Source organism: Rhineura floridana, chromosome 1, assembly GCF_030035675.1.
Source record: "Rhineura floridana isolate rRhiFlo1 chromosome 1, rRhiFlo1.hap2, whole genome shotgun sequence".
Classification (NCBI taxonomy): Eukaryota; Metazoa; Chordata; class Lepidosauria; order Squamata; family Rhineuridae; genus Rhineura; species Rhineura floridana.
In genome coordinates, this window is record NC_084480.1 from 261,950,719 (window position 1) to 261,962,930 (window position 12,212).

Consider the following 12,212-nt stretch of genomic DNA (forward strand, 5'->3'; position numbering starts at 1 on the left):
GGGCAGCAAAAAAACAATATTTTGCTGCCACATGCCGCCCAGCAGAGCTCTTCAGAATTGTCCAGGGGCTATTACACTCTGGCCCCAGGGACATGGTACAACCATCTGAGGCCCGCTGTAATGAATTTGCTAGGCACTTCCAGGATAAAATCTTTAGCATCTGCCAGGACTTAGACTCCAGTCTTATAGCAGGTGAATCAAGCGAGGTATCCAGAGCACAGCCTTGTCCCGATTTCTTGGATGAGTTTCAGTTGGTACAGCTTGAGGACGTTGACAAGGTGTTTGGACAGGTTCGTGCAACCACTTCTGCACTGGATCCTTCCCCTTCTTGGCTAATAAAAGCTAGCAGGGATGGAACAGCTGACTGGGCCAGGGAAGTGATTAATGCCTCTCTGCAAGAGGGGGTGGTCACTGGCTGCCTGAAAAAGGCAGTATTGAGACCACTCCTGAAGAGATCCTCCTTGGACCCAGAAAATCTTAATAACTATAGGCCGGTAGCAAATGTTCCATTGCTGGGCAAGGTCCTTGAACGAGTGGTTGCGGGCCAGCTCCAGACACTCTTGGATGAGACCAATTATCTGGATCCATTTTAGTCGGGTTTCAGGCCTGGTTTTGGCACAGAAACAGCCTTGGTCGCCCTGTATGATGACCTCTGTCGGGAGAGAGACAGGGGGAGTGTGACTCTGTTGATTCTCCTTGATCTCTCAGAGGCTTTCGATACCATCGACCATGGTATCCTTCTGGGAAGACTGGCTGAGCTGGGAGTGGGAGGGACTGCATGGTGGTGGTTCCGCACCTACTTGGCAGGTCGCCTCCAGAAGGTGGTGCTTGGGGAACATTGCTCGGCACTCTGGATTGTCCAATATGGGGTTCCACAGGGGTCAGTTCTGTCCCCCATGCTGTTCAACATCTACATGAAACCATTGGGTTCGGTCATCTGGAGCTTTGGAGTGTGTTGCCATCAGTATGCTGATGACACACAGCTCTATTTCTCCTTTTCATCTTCTTCAGGTGAGGCTGTCAATGTGCTGAACTGGTGCCTGGCTCTGACAATGGACTGGATGAGGGCTAACAAACTGAGGCTCAATCCAGACAAGACTGAGATGCTGCTAGTGGGTGGTTCTTCTGACCAGATGGTGGATGTCCAACTAGTCCTGGATGGGGTTGCACTCCCCCTGAAGGAGCAGGTTCATAGCTTGGGGGTTCTCCTAGAACCATCTCTGTCACTTGAGGCTCAGGTAGCTTCAGTGGCACGGAGTGCCTTCTACCAACTTCGGTTGGTGGCCCAGCTGCGCCCCTATCTGGACAGGGATAACCTGGCTTCAGTTGTCCATGCTCTGGTAACCTCCAAGTTAGATTACTGCAATGTGCTCTACGTGAGGCTGCCTTTGAAGATGGTTCAGAAACTGCACTTGTGCAAAATGCAGCGGCCAGATTGGTAACAGGGACCAAACGGTCCGAACATATAAAACCAATTGTGGCCCACTTGCATTGGTTGCCTGTATGTTTCCGAGCTTGATTCAAGGTGCTGGTTTTAACCTATAAAGCCTTACACAGCTTGGGACCACAATACCTGATGGAACGCTTCTCCTGATACAAACCCACCCGTACGCTACGCTCAACATCTAAGGCCCTCCTCCGGGTGCCTACTCCGAGGGAAGCTGGGAGGGTGGCAACAAGGGAGAGGGCCTTCTCAGTGGTGGCCCCCAAATTATGGAATGATGGTCTTGACGAGGTGCGCCTGGCGCCATTACTGTTACCTTTTTGGTGCCAGGTCAAGACTTTCCTCTTCTCCCAGGCATTTTAGCATGTGTTTTTTAAATTGTTTTAAATTTTTTAAATTGTGTTTTAAATTGTTTTTAAAAGATGTGTTTTAAACTTGTATATTTGTTGTTAATGTTTTTAGTTACTGTAAACTGCCCAGAGAGCTTCGGCTATGGGGAGGTATATAAATACAATAAATAAATAAATAAATAAAGGAAGAAAGAAAGAAAGATAAAAAAGTGGGAGGCGAAATATATTCTAGCAAAATTCTAGGTGTGCTCTATGTTTTTAATTGACCATGCCCACCTTTCCTTAAATAAAGTGGTTTAAACATAGGAGGCTCAAAACATGCATCCTCTTTTTTCCAACAGCTAAGAGTCATTGCTGAAGAGCAACATATTGTAATCAGTCGATTTTACATCAAACTGCAGTTTCAGATTCAACTGTTAATGTACGCAAAATAGAAATAGAACATAACCTCCAATTTAAAACACAAAAGGCTGTCTTCACCATCATATGACATTGACCAATAAAAAGGCTTTGGAATTAATAAAAATAAATTTGACACAGATTTGTTTGATGAATAATGAGGGAAATAAAATTTTCTAGTTTAGATTCTCTGTAGAAACATTAGTAACACAGGAAAGAAGCTAAGTAAGAAGAACACCAAGAAACATACAAAAATATAGTTCTCTATCTTTGGAGATGGCAGGTGTTGCCATCACTCACCATATGCTCAGAGGCACGTTACCAAATTCTTGCAAGCTACACAGCAAGTGGATTGGACTGTGAAAGACCAACCTAAATTGTGTTTGCATTTGACAAATTTGTAAGGCAGTACATTATCTCAGAGAGGAGGTCAGGTCTCCTGCTCCCCTGGTGCATTCACTATAGCTGCCCAATTTCCCCGCTTTTTAAAGTTTGATAGAAATATCTGTGGGCTATAGGTATGTTCTTAATCTGCAAGGTTTTTTGCCTATTAGTGAATAATGTCTCTATTTAATTAATTATAATAAAGATCATACTCACACTGGAAAAATTCATATTCAATTCATATTACATCTTTAGAGCAGTACACCCCAAAGAATGAAGCATGATGTTCTCATGAATATAGAGTATCTTTTTGTGAACACAACATGCTTGGCATGGCATAACCTGTTTCCACTTACTCCAAGTGAGTAGGATATAATTTTCAGTTTTCATTTATCTAGATGGTATTGTTGCAGTGAATCCTCATCATAAACATTTCTTATGTCAGGGGGGGAAAAGGCCATGTTACAACACGTAGGGGGGTTGGGGTGGGGAATACTTGTAGCTTGTTACTTTCTTCTTGCAGGTCTTCTGGTTATTGCTCCTCCATTTGCCTCTGCCCATATAGGAAGAAATGAGAGAGAGGGTAGTGATGATAGGTCAGCAGAAAGAGCAAATTGTGTTCGGGACCTTCTGGAGCCTGACAATCAGGTGCAGTGCTTACATCCTAGCCTATCCAAGAAGGAGCAGGAGCTCTCCAATTTTAGTAGTAGTACTTCATAATTCACCCACAACTACAACTGCCCAAGGCATATATTAGCCAAATCTTTGGCTGCAAGCAACCATGTATTATCCTTCTGTGAGAGAAAGATAGGAATTATATTTCTAACAATGAAAAAAGAACACAGTCCAGTAAGAACAGGTTGTAGACAACAATACCAGCTGATGTGTTTCAGCTAAAGTTAAAACTTTATTCAAAACCTTTCAAGATCACATGCTTCTAGGTAAAGAATATTCATGTGCAGAAGGATTACTAGCATAAAAATGATAGCAAAACTCACCCTTTCTAAATGTAGCTGGTACACTAGCTATTTCTGGACAAAGATACCTTGCCTACTTGGACAGTGGCAATCTCAAGAATGAATTGTTGCAATGCCTTCTATGTGGAGCTGCCCTTAAGCTGGTTTAGGAGCTGCAGTTGTGTAGAACAGAGCAGCTTGATTGCTAGGCAGAGCTAGTTTCCCCCGCATATAACACCCCTATTAGGAGAGCTGCACTGGCTGCCAATAAGCTATTGGGACAAGTTTAAACTTCTGTTATTAGTTTACAAAGCTTTAAACAATGTAGGACCAGGATACCTAAAATATTGTCTTCTCCCCATAGTTCCATTTGATCACCTGAGGTCACCAGCTGAAGCCCTCCTTGTGGTCACAGGGTACAGCCTTCAGTGCTATAGCTCCCTCTTTATGGAATGCTCTTGTCCTAGAGTCTAGACATTCGAGTCATGTCTACTACATTGCGTTTTTTGTGCTTTCTTAAAACTTTTCTGTTTACCTAGGCATTCCTTGATTGTTAATATCAGCAACAAATGCCACTAATATGTAATCGGTTGTACTATATTTTATTGTATTTTGTGCTGGTTTATATTTTATTTATTGTACACTGCTTGGAGATTGTTTTAATATGTGGTTTCAGAAATGTCCTAAAATAAATAAATAAATTACAACTGAAAAAAACACAGTGATGGGAAAAAAGATAATCATACGTAATTTAAAAAGGGGGAAATCTAGTTGGACCCCATTCAGTCAGTAACATGCCCACAGTAATTTTTTTCTCCCCTTGAGTTTTGAGTTTCTCTCTGCCTATTCTACTCTAAGACATCACAAGAAGGTTGACTAGTTACTTCACTTGGCCTCCGTCTACTTTCCCTTGCTCCAGTTGCTCAGTGTGATAATCTACAAGCTCTCAAAGTTTTATTGCTCCTATTTCTTCTTGTAAGAAGCAGACATGAAACTTCAGCACTTAAGAGAACAATCAGCTTCCAAACTTGAATTTAAGTACAGAAGAGGTCAAGTCAATGAAGCACTGATGAAGTGCCAAATGCTACCCTTACCTTCTCCAAGTACTTTTACTGTTATTGTTAAGACCTTCCAGATTCAGATAACTTTTCTTTATGTAAAGCTAGGATATGTATTTTATCCATAAGCTGAAACTGAAGCAACTTAGAGTAGTTCCCAGAATTACTAAAAATAACACTTCAACCCAGAAGAGTAAAATGAGTATGGTCAAGCTCTGACCTCCAAGAATAAAAAATTCAGTGGACTCTCTCTGATCCTCAAATATTTCCTAACACTGACATGAACAGCACATGTGAAAAATAATAAGCAAGAAAAAGTTGTGCTAGCTGCGGATCCTTTCCCACAGACAGAAATGTGAGCTACAGGTTTCTACTAAGAAAATTTGGAAAAAGATAGCCTCTTTGAACCATATCCCATTGAACTGAAAGAATTCTACTTGTGTCTGAATGTAGTTATGCCCCCAAAATTTGTACTAGTCTGGTTTGGAGGCTACAAATACTTCCAGTATATAGTGTTTGGCTTTATTATGAATCAAACAAATTTTCCATCAAAGGTTCTGCACTAGGTTAGATTGAAACCTGAATGAGGGTTTCTGCCTGCCTCCCTGGAGTTCCAGGTACCAAGCTCTACTATGTAGGGATGGCTGAGAATTTCTCAAATTTCAAACTTGATACCAGACTTTATTTCAGTCTACATGTTTGCCAGCTTTATAAGCTGAGCTTGTTACCTGTGACTTTTCTGGAGATTTAAAACTGGAATTTAAAACAGCACCGAATAACCAACCAGTATTTGCTTGCTGATGTGAAATCGACCAGGAGAAAGGAGGAAGATGTGTGTGAATGAAACTGATCAGCCTACTTTTCCTTGCTAAGGCGAAATTGAGGGGAAAAAAGGGAAACTGAGGCTGAAACCCTAAACAAGCTTGCCAGGGAACTAAGCCTCATTGTGTGCTTGAATAAAAGGCACTTTTTACTCCTCTTCCTTCCCCTCCCTCCCAAACCTTGATGTGAGGTGCAAACATATTGGCAGCCCCATTGTTTCCAGTGCAAGAAGTCGTTTGCCTAGAGGAGTGGGAGGGGAGCTTGTGGTGGCAGTGGCGCAGGTGGAGGTAAGGCACACCCCATTTTGCCTCTGTTTGCAAGCCTACATATTCATTTGTGCACTGCTCTGGCTGTCCTTGGAGGAGAAAAAGAGAATGAGGTGGAGGCAGCCCTCTCTCTCTGTGCCCCTTCCTCCAAGGCCCTCAGCTAAGGGATGGAGGAGCCTGCACAGACAGCTGGCCATGCTCAAAAGGGTGGACACTAGTTTGCCTGCCAGTTCTGCGTTGCAAGCATGCAGCAGTGGCAGCCCTGGTGATTTGATAGGACAGGAGACACTTCACTTTGCTGTTGCCGCCAAGTCCACTCCACGCCTCCTTCCTTCCCCGAGGGAGAGAAAATGTCACCGTGTGAGGCTGCAAGGCCGTTGAGATTCAATGCTCTAAAAATGAGGAAAGGTATCCCTTCCCTAGCCTGTGTGCAAAGAGGTGGGAGTTGAGGCACAGCAAATATCTTGTTTTCCATGGCTGGGAAAGGATTAAGATAGGAGGAGGAAGAGGCAGCAGCAAAGGGGGGATTGGGTGGGTGGCATTGGCCACCACAGAGAAAGCCACTTTCCTTTCCTTTTTCAGAAATATCAACTGAAATATCAGTATTTCGTCAGGAGGAAAAAAATAGGACAGTAAAAGGTAGAGTGGAAATAGAACGAAATGCAGTCGGACTGGCTGCAACACACACTTCCCATCTCTACTAACACATACCAGTAAATGTGAGGGAATGGGTGGAAGGTCAGGTATTTGTGTCCCATTATGCTCATGACAACATCATCAGGAGAGCTACAAAGTCTCAATTATTCCTGGACTCATTAACAAAAACAAATTATTTTCTAGTTTTGGGGAAAACAGTTTTGTTCACTGAGTCTAATTCCTAGTTAAGTCAAGAGGAGTTCATCAATCGATAACCTAAACCAGTGCACGGCAGAAATAATTTATTGAGAAGGCTACATAAGCAGTACTAGGTACCACAATTCAGTTACAGAAGGATATAAGGGCACTTGAAACATGCCTTGATATATATAGATATATATGTATGTATGTATGTAAAAGGCTTACCACCGACAATGAATTTGAAAGCAGTGTTCCATCTTGGCTGAGCATATTGGAGACCGTGATTTCAGGCAGGTCCATGTTTTGTGGATGGAATGGAAGCAGGCCGTTATGGTTGATTGGATGGCACAGTGAAGGATAACCAGATTCTGTGTCATTCAAATGTACCAGTGAATGGTCAGGTAATGAAGGTGGAGTGATAGGAGGAATGTTAAAATCTTCACTTTCAAGACTTGGGCCGGGAAAAGACTGTGGAAAGACGAAAGGTAGAGTTTCAATTAGAATGTTCTGAACCTAAGCTTTAAGATAGGGTAGGATAAAAAAATACAAACAAATAAAAGCACTACAAGCCTTAAACAAAATGCCCATACCCCTTGTCCAATTCTATAGAGAGTATTAAGCAGTCATCGCTACTTTGGACAAGAAACCATTTTAAACACTCATACATTGTATTAAAGAAGTTGCAGTACGATGTATGAAATGAAAATTGCCTCAAAGGCATAAAACCTTTGATATTTTCACAGCTTCCATTAGACAGAAAAACCCCTCACAAACAGCTGAATTCAAGGCGCCCATTTTTAAGAGTCTTCATCAAGTTGAATACCTTTTTCATGGGAATGGGGGAAGAGAAATGCAATTTATAAAATTAACATTGGATCAAAAAGACCTCATAAGATTTTCTGCCACTCAAGAGCAAAACAAAAAAAAGGTAAAAAAGAAATCTTGTGCTTGAATGTTGCTCTATGTACAGAAGAATAATGCGTTCATTCTGCTACACTAGAAAAAGCAAATTAACCTAGAAATAAAATGCACTGCATGAAAATACAATGGGTTTCTGATTCAGCTCTATGTATCTACAAGTAGATGCAGTTCTACACATATTTGCAAATGCAAATGTCAACTGTATATGTCTGTGAACCAATCAAGACTGTTAGTGATATCAACTTAGCCACCCAGCACCTATGATCTGATCTGAGAGAGAAAGTGAATGGTGCTGACAGCACCTGCCATCTTTTTGGAGCAGTAACTCATGTGATTTCCAGTCCAACGACAGATGCATGATTCTGGAACCATCACCCACTTACATGTATGTTTCAGAATCCAAAAGCAAATAGAGGACTTCTTCCACGCATGCATTACCCAGCCGGTTCAAGTTGTGTATTTCCAAACACATTCTGAATTACAATTATTACTATTGTTACATACACATTAATGTAAAGTCATTCACCTATATTGATTGGTCAGGGTTTTTTTTAAAAAAAAATGCTGGGTGGTGGTGTTAATTAGGCAGATGATAAATATCTAACAGAACGAGAGTAACAATTGTCTAAACAACAGTGAACCAAGTGAATTATGCTGGATATCAGCAAGACACATTGTGAAAATTTCTAGAGAAAATTGATCATGGTTTTTTCCTTCAAGTTTTCAGAACTGTACCGTGTTGGTTTTCATCATCTCCACAAAGTTCTGTAAGTGTATTCTTACACCTGAACAACATTGTGAAAGGGGATAATGGTGTGTCTGTGTGTGTTGGGAAAGAGAATAGCCTTTGAAATGGTTTTAACAGCATTACAACACCTGAACGTATTCTGCCTTTAGGTGCATGTTTACTGAAGCACTGCTAAAAGCCACAGCGGTGTGCCTTCCAGTGCTCAAAACTCCTGAATGACTTGAAGAATATGCAGATATACAATTTGCATTCTCCTGAATTCTGTCTTCTTTTAGGTCCAATCTGCACCATACATTTAAAGCAGTATTATATCACTTTAAACAGTCATGGCTTCCTCCAAAGAATCATAGGAACTGTAGTTTGTTAAGGGTGCTGAAAGTTATTAGGAAACCCCTATTCCCCTCATAGAGTTCCCTGGGAAAAGGGACTGATTGTCAATCCACTCTGAGAACTGTAGCTCTATGAGGGAAATAGGGCTCTCCTAACAACTCTCAGCATGCCTAAATTACAATTCCCAGGATTCTTTGGTAGAAGCCATGACTGTTTAAAGTGGTATGATACTGCTTTAAAACTATAGTGCAGACAGGGCCTTAATCTCTTGCTTTCAATGTGCCTATTTTGCTTCCATCCCAGCTAGATTGTGGCCAAGGGAAAACTGTACTGGACAGTGAACCCAGAGACATCAGTAAATCCCCAAAGGTATTGTTACTGTGATCACTGTCCTTTACTAACTTACGAGGAAAAGAATAGTCAGGTGCACTGGAAAAAAACACACTACTGAACCACCCTCCAGCAACTTGTAAGCAATAAGAGTTTTACACACTGGAGGGTGTGTGTGCTCAGGCAGTCCAAAGGGAACTGAGTTGTTTAAAGATTCAATCCATTTAAATTCATATAAGAAATGTGAGGATAGAACATCACATTTTCCTTCTAACAAAAGAGAACATCTAGTATTCAGGAGACCCAAGCATTCTTTGTAAGAGTGTAGGCAGCCCTTTGGAATTCTACCCAGAGTGCAGTGGGATAAGGAAAATATAGGTGTGCCATATTCTGGGGATAAAAGGAGAACTTTTTAGGAAGAAGATCTTCTAGTCAAGACTAGGCTGTCCATGAAAGACTGAAAAAACTTTGGGAAACTGCAGGGTCCCTGCACTCTGGGCAAGGGAATTGTTCTTTTATAGTTCAAGAAGAGACGTTTCAGAGGCACCCTATCAGTTCCCCTAGCCTTCATTCTAAAACATGGCTGTCAGGTTTGCCTCAGACACTTGCTAGTAAGTTTGGAGTGGAACTACTAGGGGATTTGACTGCAAATCTGTTATCAGTGTGTTGGATGATTGGATGGCTTGGCGATTCACACCAAAACACTCCTAGGCAAGATGGCAACATCTCATCACTTCCCTTCTTACAAAAAAATAGTAGCAGAAAACACCACAAATGCTTAATAGCTTGTACCATATGTCAAAGGAGAAAGGGCAAGATAGTAACTTTAGGTTGCTGTCCTTTATAGAGCTGGCTGAAACAAAACAACAATTTTAATGCTCCTCAGCAAACTGTCTTTGTGACTACCCACCTTCTCTGTTAGACCACCTTCTCTTTGCGCCTTATAACTTATAACACAGGACTGGATCCTGAAAAACCTATGCAGAATTCTATTCATGCAATAGACTTTTCTGTTGCTTCATCTCCAATGCAGACACTTAAGCCCTTGGAAATCTCCCTTGAGGGATGGCACAGGATGATGTGTGTGTGTGTGCATGCAAGAGAGGAAAGTGGTGGAATTTGGAGGGGGCACCTTGCATTAATGGAAGTCCTTTCCACTCACACAAGGTATTTTGGGATCCAACCCAGAGCTATCATTTTATTTAGTCTTTGGCTAACTGGACACATATTTATAATTACTATCATTTCATTTTCAAATACTTTTATGATAATCAGGATGCACTGATTATCATCATCACCACCTATCAGCTTCACTTACCACAATATACACAAATTATGTTCAGATTTCCCTATTCAGTGTATGTCAACAGGACATTATTAATAAAATAGATTATTCTCTAGACATCGTGAAACTGTGTCATAAATACTTCCCTCTCATCATAATGGGAAAGAAATGTACTGATATGTGGAAATTGCCAAACAAATTATTTTCTAATTTTCTGGCTGTATCAATTAATTCTTTAAAGAAAAAAGAAAAAAAACTCATCTCAATCACATATGATATGTGTCAGTATATGTGCTTACATTATAAAGTTTTATGACACAACAGTACCCTGTATCCTAAAGGATTCAGTCACTCGCTTTCTAACAAATTATCAGATTCCAGTATGTATCGTGACAACAATGTGAGTGAATTGCCTGACATTATACCAGCTAAATCAGAGGAATGACAATATTAACTATTGTCTTTTAACTGGGCTATGAAATATGCCCTTATACTTTGTGGCTGAAGCATGGAGCACATTTTAATAAGCTAATATATAAAAATTATACTGGCATTGTGACTATCATCAAAGTATTTGAAAATGAAAATATAGTGATTAAGTATAAATATATGCCACCTTTCTCCTTTAAGTTACATGGAAATGACTTTGTTTCCTGATGTTTGTTCAATGACTCATTCAAGCTTGAATTCACTCATTACAATTTGACTCCGTGCAAGTTCTGTGGATAGTTATCTGATTCTACTCTTTTTTCCGAATTGATTAAGATACTAATATTATTGAACATATATTACTGAAAGAATGATTATCTCAGCATGGTAACAAAATAAACTCCAAACCCCTTATAATCATTAGCCAACTATTTAGTATCTTCAGTGGGTCAAGCCTTGATTCCTATACCCAAGTCCACATGCATACATCATAATGATTTCACTGGAAATAAGTATTCTTAGAACAGACTACTGTACCCATAATTTGTTAAAAGGTGAAAAAGCCCCATCTTGTATTTTTCTAAAGGTTAGGAATAATGAAGACCAGAGTCAATTAGGAAGATCTTAATTTTAAGTCTTCATATCAATGTGGCATTCAACGTTTTTTCAGCTATATGTAAAGAAGACAGTTTGAAACTATAATACAGGAATGGAGATCTTCTGGCTCTGCAGATGTTGTTGGACTCCAACTCCTATCAACCCCAGCCAGCATGGCCAATGGCCAGGGATGATGGGAGTTGTAGTCCAGCAACATCTGGAAGGTCACACCTTCACCATCCCCGCTAGAATACATTACTTCAATCTGCTTTATAAATCATCTTAACGAGTTTAGCAAGAACTGTCCAGCGCCACTGATATGTCCAAGTCAATGATCCTGTAAAGAATTTTTCAGTATTTCTTTATTGGAGAAACAATAAATCATAATCATTTAAAAATACACACAATATATTAATTTATCAAGCAGAAGCCATCAAGAGCATATTGCTGTACAAGGTACATTTTCCCTCTGAAGTGTTCATCAGATTCTTTAATTCACATTAGATACAGGACAGTGCTTCAAGCATAACATTAATTTTCCACTACAAGACCAAGAGAATGTTGACTGCTGCATAACTGATTTTAAAGAAGCAAATTCAAAGTCCCCTAAAAGAAAATTGGTGTTTCAAAATTAAACATGCCATTTGAATAGCTTCTCGCATTTTTTCCAGACAGTGGTGTAACAATCTCAAATATGTCCACTGTACTCCTATACATGCCTAACTAGAAGTAAGTCCCATTCAGTTCAATGTACCCTGGCCTTTGACATTTGAGACATGTATTTTTAGCACCTACCCTATTTGGGGATTTTAGGTTGTTTTTAAAATTGTTTTTAATGCCGCATTTCAAAATTGTTGTAACCTGCCCTGGAACCTTTGGGTGAAGGGAGGGTAATAAATGATTACAAATAAAAAAATAGAGCTTACTCCCAAGTGTGTATAGGATTGCAGCTAATTTCTCATACATTCCAACAGGTAGAATCCCATTGGCACTTCAATTGCCACCAGGGTTGCCAGGTCAGAAGCATCCCAACCCTGAGATTTCAGGGGCAGGCCC

At 40.4% G+C, this 12,212-nt stretch overlaps 1 protein-coding gene across 17 annotated transcripts in view; it reads right to left on the bottom strand.

Moving 5' to 3' along the window:
- The window catches only part of TOX (thymocyte selection associated high mobility group box), a 348,499-nt gene that overhangs the window by 128,044 nt on the left and 208,243 nt on the right, over positions 1 to 12,212 (bottom strand). For all 17 annotated transcript variants that reach the window (XR_009759373.1, XM_061599530.1, XM_061599521.1 and 14 more), the window contains one exon: positions 6,742 to 6,984. Coding sequence is in view for 16 of the 17 variants with exons in the window: in XM_061599530.1 (XP_061455514.1) it covers positions 6,742 to 6,984 (243 nt within the window). In the remaining variant the exon portion in view is untranslated. The remainder of the gene's footprint in view (positions 1 to 6,741; positions 6,985 to 12,212) is intronic.